This window comes from Chroicocephalus ridibundus, chromosome 2, assembly GCF_963924245.1.
Source record: "Chroicocephalus ridibundus chromosome 2, bChrRid1.1, whole genome shotgun sequence".
In the NCBI taxonomy this organism is placed as follows: Eukaryota; Metazoa; Chordata; class Aves; order Charadriiformes; family Laridae; genus Chroicocephalus; species Chroicocephalus ridibundus.
In genome coordinates, this window is record NC_086285.1 from 28,962,866 (window position 1) to 28,985,547 (window position 22,682).

The 22,682-nt window shown below is 40.5% G+C and overlaps 1 protein-coding gene across 4 annotated transcripts in view; it reads left to right on the forward strand.

Annotated features, from left to right (window-relative positions):
- The first annotated feature begins 446 nt into the window (after positions 1–446).
- The window catches only part of GLCCI1 (glucocorticoid induced 1), a 54,882-nt gene continuing 32,646 nt past the window's right edge, over positions 447–22,682 (forward strand). For all 4 annotated transcript variants that reach the window (XM_063324901.1, XM_063324902.1, XM_063324903.1 and 1 more), the window contains exons 1-2: positions 447–900; positions 20,687–20,838. In XM_063324901.1, coding sequence (XP_063180971.1) covers positions 456–900; positions 20,687–20,838 — 597 coding nt within the window. In that variant the 5' untranslated portion in view covers positions 447–455. The remainder of the gene's footprint in view (positions 901–20,686; positions 20,839–22,682) is intronic.

The following is a 22,682-nucleotide window of genomic DNA, read 5'->3' on the forward strand; positions in this document are numbered from 1 at the left end:
TTGGTCGCGGCTGCCGGGCGCCGGCGGGGGCAGGAGCCGGAGCCGGCTACGAGCGTCTCCCCCCTTCGCCATCCCACCCCCTCCGGCCGCCTGTGCCTTCGCCGCGCCCCGCCGCCGACCGCTCGGAGCCGGCAGCGCTGTACGATGTGAGCGGCCGCGGGGCTCGGCAGCGCCCCCGGTGCCTGCGACGCTGGGTCGGGCAGCGATGGCCGGAGCCTGGCGTGGGAGCAGCCGCCGTCGCCGATAGGAAGCGCCGGGGGCAGCCGGGCAGGCGGCGCGGAGACTCCCTCGGGCCGTGAAGCGCTTGTCCCGTCCCGCCCCGCCCCCTCCCTCCTTCCTCCCCCTCCACCCTCCCCCTACCCCCGCGGCCGGTGCATGCGGGGCGCTGGGGGCCGAGCTCGAACCCCCCGCGGCCGCCGGAGCGAGTGACCCGCCGGGTCCTGCGCATCCCCACCATGTCCTCCTCGTCCAGCTCCTCGCAGACCCCCCCGTCCCACCACCAGCCCCCGCCGCAGAGGATGAGGCGCGGCGCCGCCGGGTCCCCCACTGCCGGGGGCGGCACAGCCGGGGGCCCCGGTAACGGCGCCGGGGGAGGCGCGGCGGGGACCAGCCGGCTGCTCCAGCCCATCCGGGCGACCGTCCCGTACCAGCTCCTGCGGGGCAACCAGCACAGCCCGACCCGGTCCCCCTCCGCCTCGGTGGGCAGCAACACCGGGCCGGGGGGCGGCGGAGGGGGTCGCGGCGGAGGCAGCCCGCCGCCGCCCAGCGCGACGCCGCCGTTGGCGGCGGGAGGCGGCGCGGCGGAGCCGGGCAGGGTGAAGGGCCGGCAGCGGCGCTCGCCGGAGAGCAGGAGGAGCAGCTCACCTGAGAGACGGAGCCCCAGCTCCCCGGTGTACAGAGGTAAAGCACCGGGACAAAGCCGGCGTCCTGCTTCCCTGCCCCCTCTTACCCCCCCTCCCCCCACCCGGGGGGTGCTGGCTCGGCCTCCGAGCACCCCCGGTCCCCCCCTCCTCTGCACTCCCTGGTGTGGGGGGTGCGCCCTGCCCGGCCCCCGGGCCAGCGGGGGTGGGAGCCCGGGGGACTGCCGGCCCGGCCCGGCGGGAGTCTCGGAGAGCGGCTGGGGGTATGTGTGAGGGTGAGCCCTTTAGGGGCACCCCCACCGCCCCGGGAGCGGGGCAGGTGCCGTGCCCGGGTTTGCCCAGCCGGCGGGGGGAAGCACCTCGTCCCTTCCCCCGGGAGGCAGGCGAGCCCTTAAATGTCATCCTCCTCCTCCTCTTCCTCGGGCTTGGGAAAAACACCCCGGTCCTCCCCCCGCGCCGCCTGCCAGCGCCGGCTGCGGGAGGAAGCGCCTCCCCAGCGGAGCGGAGCCGGGGCCGGACCCGCCGCCCTCCGGGTTCCCCCCGCTGCGGAGGGGAGCGGGCCGGGGCTCCCCCGACGGTTCTGCTCCCTCCTGCCCGTAAGGGGAGGTGTGCCACGGGGGGACGAGTTTGAAATGAATCCGCTTCCCTGTCTACACGTGTAATTATTCAGTAGGGGTTGTTAATGGGTTAGATGTATATCTGGGGTGTCACAGCCCCGTTCTTAAGTGCGCCTTAAACCCAAGCCTCAAAAGCTCTTCCTTTCTGCAGAGCTCCGTTTCTTAAAAGACTTGCGTTTTTGTAACATCTTAGGTTAAAATACGTAATGTTTTCAAGCACAGACTCTAAAACAAAAAGGAAATTCCCATATTGAGATGCTTAAAAACAAATAACGCAGTCTACCTCCTTGTGATATTTAATACTGAATCCTTGAGACTGTAAAATAAAAAAAAAAACAACCCAACGTAGCCAGAATAGGCCTGTAAAGTTTAAAATGTAAAATTGATTCCCAGCAAGTCCAACTTAACCTGTGTCAGGTTGTCTGTTAAATTATTGAATGTGTTAAAGTGGCAGTGGCCATCTTACCTCCCCCCTCCCTCCCCCCTTCTCCCATCACTTCAGCAGTTGAATGAATCAGACTAAATGCACTTTTTATGTTATCCGGCTGTAGCTATCGGGTATCTCACATCATCTCTTCCTGGGAACGTTTTACGTGGTTCAGTACCCCTCACTTGTTCTGTCCCTTTCTTAAGTCTTACTGTGTTTCATTTCTATGGCAAATTGTGGTCTGTGTTGATTGCCAACGTGTTTGTAGCAGTGGAATCTGTTACCTTCTCCCTACCCTACCCCCTCCCACGGTTTCAGTTTTAATGTGTAGTAAAACCTTACAATCTGTAGTATTTGTAACTTCGGCACATCTCTCTCATCAGAACGGTGCTAGGACATGGGCAGCGTTTTGCAAATGAGCAAAATGTCACTGCCAGTTACGCATGGAGTTAATTTACCCTATACAGTATTTGTGCTTATGCAGATGACTAAATTGGTTGTTATAATCTGAACAGAGATACTTCATAACTTATTTCTCAAAAAGATCATCTATTTATGCAGAAGTTCTTGTGTTTGAAAATAGAACTGAGCTTCAGTGATTTTGCTTCATCCAAGCTCTACTTAAAATTTTAAAGATCATATTTTTCCCACTATATGAAATACTAAATGTAGATTTCCTTTTTTCCTACTCCGTTAACCTTTGGAAAATCCTAATGGGAAGCTAGGCAAAACAAAAACAATCAGTGCACATGAATAGTGATGGTGCTGATGATGAATACTGTAAATTATTTAATTATGGGGACCCGGAGCAAAACATTGTAGTGGTGCAGTGTATAAAGGTCTACGCTTAAGGTGTATTGAAGAGGGAGGAATGTGGGCAGTTAACCTGCAAGCAAGGAAAAATACTGCAAAGCTGTGAAATATTTCATTATTATGTACGAAGCTTTTGTTGGAGGGGAAATTTTTATTTTAGAAAGTGGTTTCAGTCATCTTCATCTGTGGGCTATTTTAGCATTAATAAATCAGACTATAAATTAGTACTGAATGACTTTTCCGTCATTAAACTTGTTGGAGCTTGCCTCACGGTGAACCGCCTTAGCAGCATACACGGCTTGATTCGGTTTAATGAGCGCAATGTATAAGATCATAAATGGTCCGTCACGAAATGCGCCCTGTAATCTGTATGCACTGGGAGGAATTTGTTCCCCCTCCTCCAGGTCAAGCCAGCTGCTGCTGCAGAAGCTGACATCCTCTAGCAAATCCTGAATGAATGAATGAAAACAACGTGATCGCCCTAATAATGACCACAATTGCACACGTCAACAGCTTTATTTTACCGAAATACAGGCACCATTTTCTAGCAGGCGAGGGTAATAAGATACCCTATTTCTTTGGTCTCGCAAAGGAAAAAAGGTTACCAACATCACCCCCCCCCTCCAAACCTAGAGCTGTTTTTACACAGTTTGGAATATAGTTGTATGCCATGGGGCAGGATTTTGTCTTTGTTTCCCTGCTTGTTCTTAGCATTTTGGTGTATTATGTATGGATACTAAAAACGCTGTTTGTAGTCTATATACGGTGGTAGTAGTATATAGAAAATTGATTGCTGAACTGGAGAACTGCTGCAGTAATAATGGAGGACTTGTAAAAAAAAATGTTCTGTTTTCAGACATGGACCATCTTGCTGCGGCTTGTTAAACAATGTGCTACTCCAGCTATTTATAGTTGTTGTCAGCATGCAAGTCTTGGGGAAGCGACTTGATTCAGGTTTTTTTATTATTATTTTATTTTCTCAGGTTTTTCAAAACCGTTTCCCACTGCTGTAAAATGTGAGCTTAGGCTCTAGGTATAATCCTGTTGTTTTTCTCACCAGTGTAGGAGATCTGTTTGTCTTTAGCTCTGCAGTCTGACTTAGATTGTTTCACGAGTATGCTCGTGCTGGAGGCTGCTTATGATTCTGATGGATAGATGTTTTTTCTCTTCTTAAGACACCTGCCCCTTCCCACCTCCTTTCAGCCTTTTCCAGTTACAGGATTCCTTGAATTGGCTATCCTACTAAGCCATTTTGTTGTGGGTGTTTTAGTGATTTGCCAGAGGTTCTTTTTATAAAGGAGATTTCTGTGAAAACACTCCAGCTTTGAGCCTCTACAGGTCAGAGCAACTACCATTGCAGGCGCTGACATCACTACTACATGAATGGAAGCAGCATGCTCTGTTTCTTCTCCCATCATCATCTTTTCTCGCCCTTCCTTCTAGGATGCTGTAAATGTTTTTGTTCTGCAGCAAACCCCTCTGTGTTTAGAGCTGAAACCTTCAGAATTTGGTGATGTTTTCTTTAAGCAAATTTGGGGATTTGTAGTTCTTCGGAAACCATTGATGCCAGTATTTGTATTTGGGTAGTATTGATACTGAATGGGTGAGAAATCATGAATGCTATGTACTAATTTCAAGTTGCTAAAAAAGGAAATAAGAGGGGGGGAAAAAACTTCTGATATTGTAAGATAAGTCTGCACTGTGTGAGTCTGCTCCTTTCCTCTTTTCTTAAACATGTTTATTCCTTACTAGTAGATATGTTTTTATAGCCTGTATTCATGTTTTAGAGAGTTGGCAATGTAAAAAGTGCCTGGCTGAATGTAACAACACATGGTTTTCTTAGAGGGAGTGTATCTGATACATCTCTGGTTGCATAAATGTAACGTCAACAGAATGTGAAGCAGCGTGGTTTATGACAAAGGAGACTTCAATAATAATACAAAAAAATCCTTTCAGCTGGTCTAACAAAACAGATTACTTGCTTATGAACACTTCTGTTTTGCAGGAAAAAAAAGCAAGTTGTTTTCTTTCTTGCCTTACCTGGATAAAATCGGTAGTTTCTGTTATTATGTAAAGTAGCTTGTATAAATACAAGAGAGTGGGTTTCCTGTTTAGTTTGTTGTTTTTTTTTCACATGGTGTGCAATGTTTTGTATACAAGGAGGGTGTAAATGACTTCTGTATGATTCAAGCTCAATATTGCTTTCATCAAATGCTTTGATTTGTTTAGTGTTAACTCTGGTGGTACTGTAGTATTGTGCTTCATATTTTTCTAACTTTCACTTACATAGTTTATAATATAAACTTTTTTCCATATTAAGTTTTGGAGGCAAAGGTTAGTTTTAAGGACATCCGAAAAATACTGTAATCCATTTGGCTCTTAAGGGTTCCCAGTGTCTTTTACTTCCCAAAATACCTCCTGAAGTGTTGCCAATGTTAGTAAGAGAAAGGAATTAAAAAAGATGCAAAACAACTGCATAACCCAGTTCTGAGTAATAAGTATGTATATCTGTTATGCTAGTAGATGAAAGGCCAGTGGAGTGAGGAGTGGAGTAAGACAGACAATATTGCTGATCTTTAGACTTGTAAGGGATATCAGTATTTAAAAACCCCAAATTCAGACTTCAAAAGGCAGAGCTATTTTAATATCCTGGATTCAGGCCATCCAATATTTTGGCATCACGAGTATTTATACTGGAGATCAAGAAGATCTTTCCTTTATTTCTAACAAATGTAGGTAAGGAAGTAATTTTTGTGACGCTTCCTATTTCCTGGTGCCTGAATAATAGCAGTATTCCCATAATTGTATGGCCCGAACAGTTTTGCTCCAGCCTCATCCCTCTCTCTTCCCAAAATAGCTTTCATTGGAATATAATATGGTGAAATAAAAGGCACTGGCTAAATTTGAACCAGTTGTCTTCAACTCAAAGGTTTTTTTTTTTTTAGTTACATGTTTTAACATTACTTTAAATTAGAATAGTATATTAGATGTCCTTAATAAATATGTTTCATAAGAGAAATTAATTGAGCCTCTTTCAGGTGTTAAAACAACTGCAGGACAGAAAAATAGAAGGTATTTTCTCCATTGAACATAAATATTGTAGCAAGGCATTAGCTATAAAGAAAGTATCCCCCTGCCCCATGGAAAAAAATAACTTATAAAGCATATGTATATATCTATTTTAAATCACTGCCTGATTCTTTAATTCTTATTCGTTGGACAAAAACAAGTATTAGCGTGTTCCATATGGCCAACTGAAGCTACTTGCCAACATCCACGCATAGGCAAACAGTGGCTAATACTGCAATTTGTTTTCTGAAATTCATGGTTCTTTTTTTTGTCCTTTTCCTTCCCATAGTGGTGGGGTGAATGGAGGTTCTTAAACTGTATCTTAAAATGCAGGGAGGGAGGGTAGGTCAAGGGAATGCATCTTAGAATCTTACAAAAAAAGTCATTGTTTGCCAAGTACAGCCTGACACATAATGAGTTGTTGAGCTTTGCTATATTGGTAAAATGCACAGTGGAAAGCTAGTTGTTTTTAAAATCGGGTTTATGCTACTACTCTAGATATCATCATGGAAAAAAAAAATAACTGATGCAGTAATTCTGAAATTTCGGTTCAGCCTGGACTTAAAAGAAATGTAACAATGCAAAACGTATTGGAAATGAAGTATATGCTGCTCTGTGTTTCAGTTCAAGTGAAACTTTGAAATACTTTTTTTTTTTTATGGGACTTCATCACTTGAGTATTTATCTTCATCTGAAGAAGGTTATAGGTGTGTTTGTTTTTTTTCTCACAATGACAAATGAAAGTTCCTGTTTAAATTGGTTGGCAATATCTTCAGTAGAGAAAAGCATTGCCAACACTTGAACACACGTGAAATCCATGGAGAACAAGCTATTGCGTCAAGAAAATTTGTTAATGTAGTAGGATTTAAACACTGAGTAGCATTTTTTGAAAAAATAACTTTTATTGATTAAAAAAAAAGGACCCTGTAGTAAAGATACATAACTGGAAAATTTTGCTGAAGACTTGGGATAGTTAACTGTGTTAATGATCATCATCTTGCTTTAATGTTAATATTTAAATGCATTGAGTTCTCTATTTCAGCGCTGCCTCCCTTGTAAACCTGTAGTGCTTAAACAATGGCTTAAGGCATTTTCAGGCAAGTAAAATAATATTTACATCTCATCGTTAGAAGGGATACATCCACAGCAACTTGACAGCCTGAGATTATCCCCTTTCTCTTCATGTCACCATTTTTAAGGGCAATTGCACAATGAAGAGAATCAGAGATTAGAGAAAAGGAAAGTGGGTGTTTGTACTTAATCTATTCTTACATTTTGAGTGTGGATTTTCTTCTTCCAAATTAGGCTGTTCTTCAGTTGTGCTTTAATTTTTCCCCCCTCCTGATTTGACTCTGAAGTTCACTACCATTAATTTGTATTATGACTATTTTTGAATCAGAAATTAAATCCTAAAGCTTGAAAATAGCTGATGGGTACTGAAAGGGTTTACAATTTGAGACTTCTGCGGTATGGATACTACACAAAGTATCATGATACAGTGTGTAACATCAATCCTTTTGAATGGCGAGTCAGTCTCTCCAACTCTTATTTTTCCAAAGCCAGGATCACATCCATGGAAATACTCACCCGTGGTTGAAACTAAAACACGTGCTCTCTCAGGAACCCGTTCCTGCTCTTCCAGCTGGGTGAATATGGATTTAGCACCAGAGCTCTTCCCTTACGTGGTCCCCTTGGACCGCCTGATGATGATTCTGCTCAGACTATGTCTTCTGCTGCTAGTAAGACAGAAGAGGGCATGTAGCTACTGGAAGTTTACCTTGTGGAAGGAAACCCAGCCAGGCCAAGTGGGGCCATGCTAGGTAGTGCCCTCAGCTTGCTGTCTCTGCCCTTGTAATGCTGCCTCTGCCCCAGTCCTGTTCATTTCTCTTCTGCACCTTCCCTGCCTCTTTGGTATCTGCACCAACCAGCAGGTGTGGGCGTCTTCACTCAAGCCATAACTGTTTTCTGCACAAACAATTTGTAAATAGGGATTAAACTAACCAGTTGGTGTTGGGTCAATGGAAGATGGTTTTGATGGAAAGTTTTCATTTTTCCTAGTAGTAGACCTCTTAATTAGCTTTCCATGTTAGATATTGCTGTTTTGGAGACAATATATACTTCCCAGTAGGTCCTAAAATGTTACGAGCTTGGGTTTTGAATCCTTAATGCAATATGCTGTATTGGTTAGACCTTCTTATTTAGTGTTGCATGTGCCCTAGCAACAAATGATGACACAGATGTTGGTGTTTATAAGGATTTAACTTTCACTGCTGCTACTGTTAAATTGAGGACTAGCTGTTCGCAATGGGTATTATTCTCCAAATCAAATACAAATGAGTGATTAACAGCACTGGTTCTTATGTGTCCCTTGTTCTGCACAAATCGAAACTAGTTTTACCCAAACTACACATTTTGTTTCCTCTTTAGGAAGAATGTGTCTCATATTTTGCTCATAAGGGTGGTGACTAAGAACAGTACGATAACAATTCTGTCATGGTTTTTGAATAATCTAAAATACACTGTAGACTGTTTTCTTCTCACTCTGTCTTAAAATACAGTCTAAACTGGAATAGTAATTTAAGCATCCCATTCCTTGAACAGTGCAAAAGTCATGTGTTTGAACAAGGTTACCTTCATCCTTCTTTCCTACATTCTCACCACCAGGCATTAAACAAGGAGATTAGTTGTAGACACACTTCTGGGTTTCAGGAATTCACACTCATATCTAACTGGCTTGACTGGTCATTGCAAGATCACTGGCACTCGTGCTACAAACTTGAAACTCATTTCTCTAATATTGTTTTAGTAAATCTGTCTTTTGGAAATGCTTCTGGAACAGTAACCACTTGGCTGGGAACTAATTAAATGTATGGCAAAATGTGTATTGCTATGTCATGTGCCTTTTAATCTCTGGTGTTTTGGCATACGGTGCCTATTCTGGAGTTCTGATTAAAATACTTTGTGAAGGTTGGCTAGCTGGATTACCTGTATATGTACATTTTTTTTAAAAGGCTTCATGGTTAGAAAAAAATAAACATTTTAATATAGGTGCTTAGGCTGCAGTACTAAAAAAAAATTCAAAACTGTAATAATTTATTGACATCTGTCAGCATTTGGAAGCCAAACTGTGATTTGGAAATAATGTGTTCTTACCAGAAAGCAAATTCTGGTTATTCAGTACTCGATTACTAGCTAATTCTGTTAATCCCAGTCTGCAGAAATTAGCCCGTAAATACAAAGCCCGCTTCTTCAGAGTATGATATGCAGTCAGCCATTGGCTATTTGGGAGCAGATTACCCAAGTGCAGATATAAATGCCTAGGCTTGTGAACATACGGCTTCCAAGGATAACAGTACAGTTGCTTTCATTAGATGAAGTGCTGTACCCATGCTGGATCAGAAATGTTGCTGGATAAACCTTGGAAAATTTTGCACCGTGTTCCCAGAACTCAGGCCACTGATAACACGGCGTGGAGGAGCCAGTGAGTGACTCTACAAGACCTGTGGGTCTCTATAGGTATTTAATGTGGTCTCACTACTGCTCCCTCTGCTCATCACAGCAGAGCTCATTAGCCCAGCAGGACTAGAAGATGCTGATGATTATAGCAGGTATTGGTGTGGTGCGGTCTGTGCTCTGGAAGGGTTTGTTGAGTGCAGTCCTTGCACATGGAGTCAGCTTCAGTTCATCCCCGCATGTTGGCTAACCAGTCTGACTGGGGTCTGGAGCGCTGGAAAGTACATTGCAAAACCCAAGTGGCTTTGCAGTGTTGACTCTGTGCAGTTAGGTGTTGTACCTCCGTATCCAGTATGTCATATATAATTCAAAATCTTTCTGTTATACATGATATCTTCACTTTCTGTTATTCAAAGGAACGGAGAGTTGACTTGCTCACTAAAAATTAAACCCAGGTTTATGCCAAGTGTCCCGGAACAGACTTTGAACAGTGTGACTAAAAATATCAGCTAACTGCTGAAGAATGCAGAATAAGACTTAGGTTTACACAGTAGTTGGGAAGCTGCCAGGTTAAAGGAGAATCTGTCTTCACATAAGTAAGTTTCAGTTAAGGTCTTCAAATTTTCATTCTTAACTGATAGCTGTGTTTGCTTAATTGTGGCAATTGATAGTAGAATACCCTTACACATCCTTTCTCTCATACTCTGATTTCTCTGGTATTTCACCTTCAGTGGCTCCTTTGTTGTACCTGATACCCTGCTCTGAATAATCATCTTTGCAGTGTTTTCTTTCCCCGCAAAGAAACCATAAAATACCATTGAAATACTCAATGTTCTTTTCAATGGGAACAAGAAAAATTTCTCATGGGCAAAAAATGTAATTAACTCATGCATGTTCAAAAGTAAGGTGTATTTCAGAAATGTCCATGGAAGGAAATGACCAGAGAGACAAATCCAACTTAGGAAGTTGTCCACGCTGAAGATCCAGATAACCTTTGGGCGTTAGTGTAGAAACAGAGATACTCATGCTTTCAAACCAAGTTGTGTATTGAAGTGTGCAGTCCATATATTGTTTAAAATATAAATTTTTTGAAACTGTTGTGTACGTCTACCTTAATTTCTTCCAAAGAAGGAACTAGCCCATTAAGATTATTGGAGTCTCATGATTTTTAGTGGTGTGTGTATAACACTTAATACAAAGTTGGAGGATCCAGGGAGATCTTTAAATTGAAAGAATAATAGTGGAAACTCAGTTTAGCTGCATTGAAGATAGGAATTACCACGTCTGACAACTCAAAATCTGGGAGAAGCAGAAGAAATGGGTGTGCTGGCACTGTTTATACAATAAATATTAGATGTTTCTACAATTAGGCCTTTTTTAATCATGCGAATTTACATGCATATGCAGCAAAATAAAAAAATCCTACATAGAGGTATGTTCTAAAATTCACAAATCTGGAGTAAAGATTCAGATTTCAGAAGGAAATAGTTTGAAAACTTGGCTAAACAGGGTTTCTCTGACTTGAATGTGGAGAGAATCTGTTTTAATGAGAAATGTTAATACTATAGGAGTCTTTCAGACATCAGAAAAACTCAAGGATATGATCTGATTGTAAGGACGCTTATCTCGAAAAGGTCGCTAGGAATAAGCAGAGAGCCTGCAAGAAACAGCAGGAAGAACTGAGAAAAGAATACCACATGATCAATCAAAAAGTGAATCTTAGCAGAGAATTGTTAAAGCCCGAACAGACCTGGACTTCACATGTTTTAAGACAGACAATGGAAATGTGCAAATAGAAAAATAAGGAAAACGTAGTTGCAGCCATTTGGAACCAAGAAAAAAGAGATTAAGGATGATTTGAGATTGATGTGGTGGTATGAAAGGTTTCAAAATCAACTCCAAGGAATAGTAGCAAAAATCTGAGAGGAAATGGCACAGATATTTATTTAATGCACTGTGCTTACCAGGATGAAGTTCAAGTAATCAACTTTCAATAAGGACAGTGATTTTTAACACAAGAAGAAACAAAAAAATGAAATTTTAAGGGAGAGGGTAATTCGGAATTAGGAATTACCAAGACTATTATAAATACAGAATCCAGATTTTAATAAATTCAGTTCAGTGATCTCTATTGCAGGATTCTAGAAAAGCTCACTCAGAAGTTCACACTTGCCTTCAACTAAGGCAATATTCTGAATTGGAGGTGACACCATTTGAGAATAGATACCTGAGTATAGCAGGGACGATGCTGATGTTCTTAAAACGTGAAAAATTTCAAGTCCAGTTCTAAAATGTAGAGGTCTGTCGGTCTAACTTCAGCTATAGGTGAAACTTCAGAAGAAATTCTAAGGGGTGGTGGAAAGCAGCAAGAAATGTTGAAGTGCAGAAGGAGCTTTCCAAATTGTGTCATGCTAACCTGGTGGTTTTGATAAGAGAACTGATTTTCTAGACAGGAAGTAGATTTTATCTGCTTAGGCAAATTTTAAAATTAGGGTGATGAAACCGTTGATTAATTTTGAGAGGTTTAATTAGTATGCAGGAAGATTATGCAATAAGAGTTGAAGGACCTTGGGAATTGAAATAATTTTTGAAAGTGAGATTTAAAAGTAAAAAAGGGAGGTTTAAGTATGTGAGGTTGTACTCGAGCAGCATATCTTTTCCTCTAAGTGGGAACATACTGAAAATGCTGGAGGGTGGAGCTGGGTGATGGTGGGATCTCTAAACTGCCAGCATGGACTGACTGAAAGGGTACTGGACATAAGTCAGGTCTTGCAGAAATGAGCAACTTGCTGCGTAGGGGCCTGCTGAGACATTGTCTGGGATACTGCACATGGTTTTGGTGCTCTGCAGTTTAAGAATGGTAAAATCTAACTGGAGCAGACTCAGAGAAGGACTACTAGGTTAGGAGCTTAACCATGCCATGAGAAAAAAAATCTACCCTGAGTAAAAGTACTATTACTTTCTCTGAATCCAAGTGAGTTGGGAAGGGGATGGAGAGGTGGGAAGGAAGAACTGGAAGTTAGTGCTAGGATATTAATTGGTTTGACATGGATTGATTTGACAGTGTAAATGCTTATGTAGAAAACTATAAGAAGGCCTGAAACCATCACACACACACACACACACACACACACACACACACACAAAAATCTTCCTGGAACATTTTTCCAGTAGAAATTGTGGGGGCAAAATACCAGATGCTGTAGGATTGAGTTTGTAATGTGTTTTTAAGTGATTATATGTGCTTTTGTAGTGATAGGTGAGAACTGGGGTCCTGATTTAGGAAGTTGTTTCTAGTCCTTAGTTTCTATGACTTAACTGATAATGAAAATATAATGTATTTAATCAGCAAAGTTGGGCAGCCTGATTTAAGCAATCAGTTTTAATCTGGTTTTACATTTCTATTTTTCAGTATTTTTTTCAGAAAAAAATAGTATTCTTGTTTAGTATAATTAGCTTTAGTTAGGAGAATGCTTTCTATCTCTGATTGTTGGTGATCATTACGATGGCATTGTTATAGCCTGCCATGCATTGATTACAGTTCTTTTTGTATTCTGATTGTGGAAAAGGTGCATCATGCCTTCTGATTTGTTAAGGTTTTTTTATTCACAATTATGTCCACCTGCATTTTGATGGAAAGTGGAATTACATTAAAGGTGTACAAAACCCTTACTTTTTTACAACATTTTGTTAAATTGTAGGTATTATCATTATAACAAAAAATAAACCCTTCCGTCATCAGGTTTATTCAACAAAGGTGGTATTATCGTTAGTTACTGAATTAATTGCATGTGTTTATAATTTCCTTCAAGATTTTAATTATTAATGCACTGGAAAAAAACAAACCAACCAGCTTTAGAACTCTTTTTTGTTCCCAATTCATTTCTCAATATTGGGTAAATTTATCATTCAACAGATCTAAATTAGTGAAGTAAAATTAAGAAAATTCTCTGTACCTGCAGAAGTGCACAACAGTTAATGGTTGGTTGTGTTTCAGTGTGCTCTTTTTCCTACGTACTTGGCTGCTGATCTCCAGTCAGTTTGGTTTTAACTTTCTAAAGTAGGAACATTTTTGAGATACTTTATTAATTGGTACTAAGTTTAGGTATTTGCATAGTGTTTAAGTTTGAAGTGATAACTTGACAAAGACAAATATATTCTAAAAATATGAAATACGTAAAAATCTGAAAGGTTTGGAATTAGTGTCTTACCTACCTGGTGTCCTGTTAGAGTGCAAATGTGTAGGTCACATCTGTTGAACAAAGCAGGCTTTTGTGATATTAAATGCTCAGTCTTTTGTATACAGGTCCCGTACATGCCAGCTGTAATCTTTGTTAGAAGAATAACTTGGTTTTAGAGAGTCGAAACTTTCTTCCTTATAGTTTGTTTACCTTCTTACTAAGATTAGAGTGTTCTTTCTATGCATGATCTGTAAGAATAATGTTGATTTTAAACAGGGCAGTTTTGCTGTGAAAAAAATCTGACTTCTGAAAGATAAGTGTAGTCACGTTTTACTTGACCTGTACTTGGGTGGAATAGGAACATGGGGCAGAGACCAAGTTTCAACATATATGCATAGGCAACCAAGATTTTGGGATTCAACTGTAGGTCCAATGAAATTCATGTGCCTGCAGGTTCATCCGTCTGTCCCTCTTCCTCCAGGTATCTATAGCCTAGCTCTGAGCACCGTGCCTTCCTGTGCAGTTAGGTGAGTAGAGCTGTACATCCTTGAAAAGTCATGTGTAAAACCTCCTTGATGGAAAGAAATGCCTTGATCTACCTGTTGGATTCGGTGACTAATCAGAAGACCTCTTCCCTCTCTAGGTGGCTTACTCATAGCTATAAAAGATAACTAAATGTGGTTGATTCCCAAACCCCTTACTGTAGGTCTTTGTCTACAGTTTTCTTCTGAAAGGGCAAACTGGTTTTGTTTTGTTTTCTCAAGATAATCTACCTCTTGTATTGATAGACTTGGGCTGTTTCATGCAGTTTGGTTTGGATTCTTGTAAGCCTCATCAAGTAGAAAACTGAATTTGCCCTGACTACCAACCTGTGAAATGGCCTATGTGGAAGACTGGTTCCCCCTGTCCCCCCTGCCCCGCCTCTTTTCCCCTCTTTCCCCTCTTTCCTTCCCCTCTTTCCCCTCTTTCCTTCCCCTCTTTCCCCTCTTTCCTTCCCCTCTTTCCCCCTCTCCTGAGAATCTTTCATGGACCTGAATCTCTGAAAAGAACTCGGGTCTCATGAAGTGGACTGCTTTCTGCTTACTCAGTTTGATTATTGGAGTCTTGTTCTGTGCCATTTTTTTTTTTGGTCCGTTCAATGTTATGGATAATGAGAAGAAATTGGAGTTGATTATGTCAGTCCGTTTAGAGTAGTTACTTCAGAATGTCATCCCCCTTTATTTTTACTCATTCTCTCTCTTGGTTTCTGAAATAGAAACTTGGGAATAATTTCTGAAGTTGATAAAACTGAATGAAAACCTGTGTGGCGCACATAGTGAAGACCGATCTTTTTACAGAGCTGAATGTACAGCATTTTTAGAGATGTAATTAGAGAAGGTAATTTAAAATGGCCATCTCATGTTGTGTCCTCTTAGAAATATCCTTTTGGTAGCAAAACACTTTGCTGTATTTTAAATGTTTGAAAAAGCTAGTATTATGTTTTGATTTAAGGTATTAAAGAGATTAAGCTGTTGAATTTGAAATTATAGGAGGAGGACTGCAATAACATCATGTTTTTTCTGTATGATTACATATTAGGATGTTGTATTTTTTAAGTTGCTATTTAAAATCCTTTTTTCTTTTTTTTTGTATGAACAGTACATGGCAAACAGTATGATCTTTGTTGTTCTGCACCACTCTGAACCGTTAATGCAGTCATTCAGCCAGTTTGCAGACTGGGTCAGAAACAAGTCTGTCAGTCACTGGCAACTGGGAAATGTCTTTTGAGCCAGTAGATCTATCCTGTGGAGTAAAACTTCTAGGGACCCCAAATCCCTTGTTAATCCTTTTCTTGAGAGATTTTGGCTCCAGTTACAAGAGAAAAGCCTTCTTGAGAATGAAGATTGAAATATTTATTTTTTTTTAGCGGCCTCTAAATCCCCATTATTCATTTTTTTTCATCGCAATGTCCTATAGACAAATTCTGCAAATAAACATGCACCGGTTTGTCCATCTACCTACATAATCAGAGCAGGAAAGACCGATCAGATATACATTCAGGAATCAGTACAGTATCACTATATACTCAGTTAAGAAGCAAACAAAAAGGCAAAAAAAGCCTTGACCACACTTTTCAGAGAGTGTTCCTCCTCTTGTATCTGAAAGTCTACTTTTGTAGCACTCAAGGAATCATTGTCCAAAGCAAGCAAGAGCAGAGGTATCCCTTTTCATACTTGTAAAAGGTGTAACTAAAGAGGGGACTTTTGAATGGACATGTGTGGGGCAGCCACTGCTGTGGTAACCATGACCTAAGCGTTGGGGCATCATTCTTAGTAGTTGCTGTGGGTCACCATTCCTTAATATTCATCTTTCCATTTCTAGTTTATGATTTCCTGTGCTGCCTTCCTACGTACTTTGTTATTTAAGAGGCATTCATGCACGTACTGCTGAATCATTGGTTTTGTAGATTGTTGTAAATTTGTTGTCATCTGTAGTAGGAATGCCCTAGAAATATCTGATACTCCTTCGTAACGTGATACCTAGTCTTCGCATCTCCTTCAAGCCAGACTACTTGAACTCTGACTTCTTTTTTTTTAGTGGCCTCTAAATCCCCATTATTCATTTTTTTTCATCGCAATGTCTTATAGACAAATTCTGCTTACTCAGTTTGATTATTGGAGTCTTGTTCTGTGCCATTTTTTTTTTGGTCCGTTCAATGTTATGGATAATGAGAAGAAATTGGAGTTGATTATGTCAGTCCGTTTAGAGTAGTTACTTCAGAATGTCATCCCCCTTTATTTTTATTCATTCTCTCTCTTGGTTTCTGAAATAGAAACTTGGGAATAATTTCTGAAGTTGATAAAACTGAATCAACTTTTTGAAAAGAGTCTTAAGCAGACTAGGACATCCATCCAAGTGAGTCCTTCCAAGAGTCTTTAGTATTTTTGGAGAAAATTCTTTTGAAGCTAGTATTCATTTCGTAGGTAAAACGGGAAATTCTTTAGGAACAGATGAGATCTAAGCTTGAGACTCATATTTCACTAGTATCTCTGAAGGTGAACCAGAAGGTTGTGTAGAGTGTTAGCAACTGAACTGAAGAGAAACGACATCTCATGAAACTCTGTTGTGGAATTTAGTACTGATGTTTCATGGCTGTCTTGGATAAATAGTTTTAAGTTATAGATGAACTTTCAAGCAAAAAAAAAAATCAAGATATTCCTGCAAGCATGTTGTCTATCCTTATGGCAGGAGAGTGTCACGGTTAGCTGACATGGATAATGAGATGATAATATTAATACTACTTTTAGGGAAGAATGAATTTTATTTTTATTTCATGTTTTTCACTCGAGAGGAATCTGTGTCATCTGAGAAGTTCTTAGGGTAATTTTAGTCTTTTTAAGCTGAATATATCCATGCAAGGATATGAGTGCAAAAGTTTTGGCCAAATTTGAACTGCATCTGCTAACTGCTGAAAGAAAGGTGGGAAGAAAAGATGCTGACAGATGAGCTCTGGTGGATTTAGCTGAAGCAGTTTTTATAACGCTACCAATGCTAGCTGTCAATCTTGTTCTTTTGCTGCAGGTGATTTTCCTCGTTGCATGCATGGCAGAAAGCATTATTTAAGCTAAGATGGATTGGGAGCAAGATTTTGAGATTGTGTGTGGGTTAGCTGCCTCTATGTTGGATGGGAAGGCAATCTCTTCATTTTAGAGCTGTAGCAGATGGTTTTATTTGAGCCCTATGTCCTTTTCAAAAGAGCTGTCGTGTGTTAGTCGCTTACTAAATTACACTTTGCTGGCAGAGAAATGGAAACCTTTTCTCAGTCAGTCTAGGTGGTATAACTAGAATTCTTTTGGTGGTCAATGCAGCCTGCAGAACCATAATTTCATGTTTTCATGCAGTTTATTTTAGTTGATTCCTGCTGGGAGTTAGGATCACACCAAATTTCAGCAGCTGTAGTATTCAGGTGGACCCTTGTGCCATTTTATGTAAAATCATTTATAACTGGAAATGTGTAGCAATAGCTCCTAAATACATACCATTAAAACCTGTGGCATATTTTAAATAACACATGAGGTATTTTGCTTTCCTGTGAGCATCCATCTTGCTTTTGTAATTTCTGGCTAATCTTTTCAGGTAACATTATCCTTCTTAAGTACTTCCAAAGTTTAGTTGCTCTGGAGGTAGATCTGAGCTCCTTGTGTGATATGTCACACGTTACTGACAAAGAGAACAGAATAGTTCTGACTTACCACTGTGGTAAAATCCACTCATACACTGACATGCTGTCACATGTGGTAAAATCTTTCTGTAATTTTAGAAATTTCTGAATATTGATGAAGCCGTTCTGAACGCTGAAGTCTGTTGGCTAACCTCGGGAGCTGTTGAAGTGCTTCAGATATCAGGTGGCACTTGCTGCACTTTTGTTGCTGTGAGAAAACCAGAGCATGAGGTTTCCATCCGGACAGAGTGACTGTGGCTGGAGAAGAGTATGCATGATAGGGCCGTCAAAATCCCATTGGTAATGAAAGTGTGGGGAGAAATGAAAGTTGTGTAGTAGTTCCTAGAGCAGCAAGAAGCCAGACTTACAATGAGGTGTGAAAAGCAAAATTAAGAAATAAATCCCGAGAGCAGTTTTATTATTTGGAAAACTATTTAAACCGATCTGAGCCATCACTGTTGTTGTCCAGTTCAGCTCTGCTCTCTGTGGCATCCAGTCATCTTTAAGTTCATTACTATACAAGACAGTTTGTCAAATGCTAATTTGTAGAAATTCCTTCAGATTTCATGCTTGCATATCCCTTCTCCTTTGTTTTTTATGTTCTAAGGATATATATCATAAAAGGGCGAGAACTGAAACTGTTATTGAGCAGACCTCAGTGCCCTGCAGCCCTGTTGTTCCTCCTGGCTCTCCTGTGGTTGTTTCTGCCCCTTATGTTATGCCAGCCTGCCTCTAATGGGGAAGAACATGTGTTTATGACTTTTTTTTTGGGTAGGTTTTTGTTTTCTTTATGTTTAACTCAGTGAATCACCTTACTAGGTGGGTTCATACATCTGCGCAAGCCATCTCAAAGTGGATGGCAGGAGCGCAGACAGCAATGGAACAGGGTAGGCATTACAGTAGTGCTAACCTGGATTGGCTTATGCAGTTGGGAAGTCATGTCCTTGGTTTGTTTCCTGTGATTCAAAATACAGCGAAGAGTAGTAGGGATTTAGGAGACTGTGTCTTGAGCTTTCCTTTTCTAGCCTCAGGGTTTAATAGTGTCCTGCAGTCCGCTTCCAAGATTACCATGGAAAAATACAAATGTGATGTCTGGTGGTGTTCGTGTCCGTTGCTGTTGTAGTGTAATTATACGAGTTGTTAATGCTGGGATTGCTGTTGCCTTTCCTTAGGGTGTAGCACAAGACATAGACCTTAGATCGTTCTCTGGTTGTATATATTTTATTTCTGTGTTTTGGACTTGTGTATTCTTGAGGTTTTGTTTTTGGTTTTTTTCTGCAAGACTTTTTAAAGTTTGCAAAGGTAAACTTTGCGTAGTCCTTATTTCCCCATCTGCAGACATTGTTTTGCTAGTTTGTCTCTGTATGGTCTCTAACTTGTTTTAAAAGGTCTTTTTTAGAACATACTTTGCTACTTATGTATTTAACAAATTCCTGATAGATTTTCGCATGTAATGTATTTCTAATGAACATAGTTTTTAGAGGAATTTTCAAACCTCAGGCTACATGGGAGAGCAGCGTAGTGCCATAGCATGGCAGTGAAGGCTGGAAGAATGCTTTGTAGGTCTGCACCCTTTAGGTACTTTTGTGTTTCAGTGTAAATGTAATTACTGGTTTCATGTTTAAAATTTGTCACCTTTTTTTTAGATTTGGGGCTTTCTTATAGTTCAAAAATGTTTCTTAAAATGCAAATTTGTCACAATTGGAATCCTACGAGGATAGATCTTTTTTGAAAGTTGTAGGGATTTGGTTTATAAATAACATTGCAATCAAAACAATTCTGTTATACAAAGGCAGTATGATATACTATCATGCTTCCAATTCACAGCATCATTTAGAGCTCTTCACCTAAAATTAGTTGTTAATGAAGTGTTTCAGCAGCTCTACATTTCTCAAAAATGGTCTGTTTTAACATGATCATGTTTGTATATCATATTATAAGCATGCTGCATTAGTGCAGGCTGTACCTCAGTCGTTGTGCTGAATGCTATATAAGACACTGATGATGGAGTCTGCCTTTGGAGACCCAGCAATTCAGGATGATATACAAAGAGAAAATGCGCATGGAGGTCAGTGCCCATGTTTGCTCTCAGCAGTGTGCGAGCAGGTCTGCTCTCAAGTTCTGAGCAGGGTTTTGGTGGGTCGGATCAGTGCATAACGTGACTAGAAAGTAATCTCACTTGCAAACTTCTAGTAGGGCTGAGCAGGAGAGACAGTAGCTGTAATGTAGGGCTTAGGTTGGCTTATGTAAAGTCTAGAAAACGAGTATATGAAGTAATTTTGCCTAAAGGACAAAGTGAGATGATCCAGAGAGCATGCTATAAAACTCTGATGTGGGAAGGAACAATCTCATGAATCACCCTACTCTCTTGCTTTCCAAATGAAATGCAGGAAAAAAAAGTGTTCCGTGATCTAGGTGTATGGGGAGAGAACTACAGGGAGGAGTCAAAGATTGCAGGCGCTGTGATGAGTGAAGGCAAACACGGCAGCTGCCTTGACCTGAGCTGTGTCAGAGGGAAATAGTCACACACTTTCAGCTTGCTAAGGCCTCTGTTGGCATCTTGTAAATAATGTGGAATGACGTACACAAGAGCAAGAAATCAGATATGCATCTTCTTAAGAATCATATTTTTTGTCATGATTTGTGTTTTAGTATTTAGACAGCTAAGCAAGCTGACTTTTTAAAAAAAAAAAAAAAAGTAACCCAATACTGATACTGTGTTCTATTTTCTGTTTCTGTATGTCTGGCTTTCCTGAGTTGCATCATCACTGTATTTAAATTTGCTTGATGCTTTTTGTTGATGAAAATATCTCGCATAAGTAGCCTGGTTCTTTGCAGCTATGAGCACTTTAAGCGTTGTTTTTTGTAACTGTTAAGTTTTCCCTTTTGTATTTTTTCTCCTTTGTCTGATGTTATTTGCTTTGATGTGATGGCATTCTTTTCAGCTTGACATTTAGGCAAAGGTTTCTCATGTGTTCTTGCCATTGTGTGTCGTAGCTAGCTTTTAACATTTCATATCAAATTTAGCCTGACTTTTTTGTTGATTTTGTTCTGGTTTTCTACAGTGGACAGGCCAAAATCCCAGCAAATCAGAACTTCTGGTACCATAAGGCGAACTTCTTCTTTGGACACAATAACAGGACCTTACCTCACAGGACAGTGGCCACGTGATCCCCACGTACACTACCCTTCATGTATGAAAGATAAATCTACTCAGGTAAAAAGCTGTAAAACAAAGACAACAGAGATGTTTCATATAACGGATGTCTTCCTGATAGTACTTTTGTCACCTGATCTGGAATCTTAGCGCAACTTAAATCTGAAGAAATGTGGGTTCACTTAATTTTGTTATAAAGCCCTAAAAATAGGGTACAGTAGCATTTTTTAATCAGTGTCAATTGAGTAACATGGTATGCAATAGATATTTTTATGCTTTTTGGAAAACAGTTGTTAAAAATAATTTTCTGTATGTGGGCAGATCTGTTGAGGCTAAATGAGCAGATTTCAATCTCAGCCGTGTATCTGGTTCATATTGAAGCTGCTATATGCAAAATTGTGCTGAGTGCTATTTAAAAAAAAAAAAAAGATTCCATAATAGTAGTGGCTGACAAGCTAAAGATTTTACTAAATCTGTGTATTTGTGTGTGTGCGGGGGAGGAGGTGGGGAGAGGTTACTGTTCAGAAGGATTGATGAGCTTGTCATTAGAGAGGAAATCAAGAAGAGGAAGCTGGGAGTGAGCATGTATGAGATGTTCCCTCTGCTGCTTACTAGTAAGAAAGACAAACAGAAATGCTCTGGGAAGAGTTGCCTTTTGAAGCCAGACATCAGAATGAGAGCTTTACCACCAGCTACAGAGGGAAGGGTACTGAGATTACTCATGGCCTGATACCCTTGTGATACCCTTGGATCCTCCTCAGGGTTCTGTCCTTAGCAGGAACCTCTGGTAGGTAGGCTGCTGTGGTATTCATAGTGCTCCAGTGCTCTTTGGCAACTGAGCTGAACATTGTTTCTTGCCTGATTCCTCCTCATGCTGGAGCTTGTTGCCCACAAAGATGATCACTATCAACCAAGTAAAAAATCTGTAATTCTAAAAAACACCCAAATTATTAGCAAAGGAGCTCCATTGTTGGGTTTTCAGTAGTAGTATTAGGGTATGGAGTAATTCATCCGAGTTTGTGTTCTAAACTAAATTGGAAACTAGAAAAAAACGACTACCTTTGGTTATATTTTGAGTCTCCAAGCCATGGAGGGATGGTTGCTAAATCAGTTTTCTATCTCTTGTGCCATGATTCTGGCCCGTTCTTATCATGGGTGTCTGCAAAGAAAAATGATACTTCTGTCATCCTACTTTTTGCTTATAACTCTCTTGTGCTGTTAAAAATTGTTTTTAATGAAAGCTTATGCTGTCACAATGCATATGATACCTTTAAAATATCAAGGATTTTTCTGTCATAACTTCATTTGTAGGTGTATAGGTTTTGGTTAGTTTCCACTGACTTGCAACATACTTATCACCTGTTCTGCCACCATTGCTTACAGCAAATGCAGCAGCTCTTTAAGTTGATTCTAGGTTATAGTCTTTTGTGTAATACTGAATTTTTCAGGACAAGTTAGAATGTATAAATAATTTTCCACATCTCTTTAAAATCTACTCTAATGCAGTGCAGGAAGTTCTCTGATGGGGGAAGGACAAGTGTAGAATGCTTAGAAAAGAAAAAAGGTTTGTCTCTATAATCCAGAAATCCTATTTAATGAATTTGGGAATCTGATGATTAAAATAGTTCAAGAAAACTTTTAGAAATGGTGGTGGGACCCTTTAAGAAAATGCTGTCTTCATGCTGTACTCATTCATTTTGAAACCAGCCAGCCTGTTTTAGCAAAAAAAGAAGAACAAGCAGTCATCTTTACTGTCGCAAAAGATCTACCTAAAATGCTCTTAATCTTGGATTTACTTCCAAGGTGCCTTCCTTTCACAAGATTGTGCCTTGAAAGTCTTTCTGTTTTGAAACCGTAATTTCCATTCAACAGATTTTCGGTAGCATGCTTTGTAGTTACTGTAT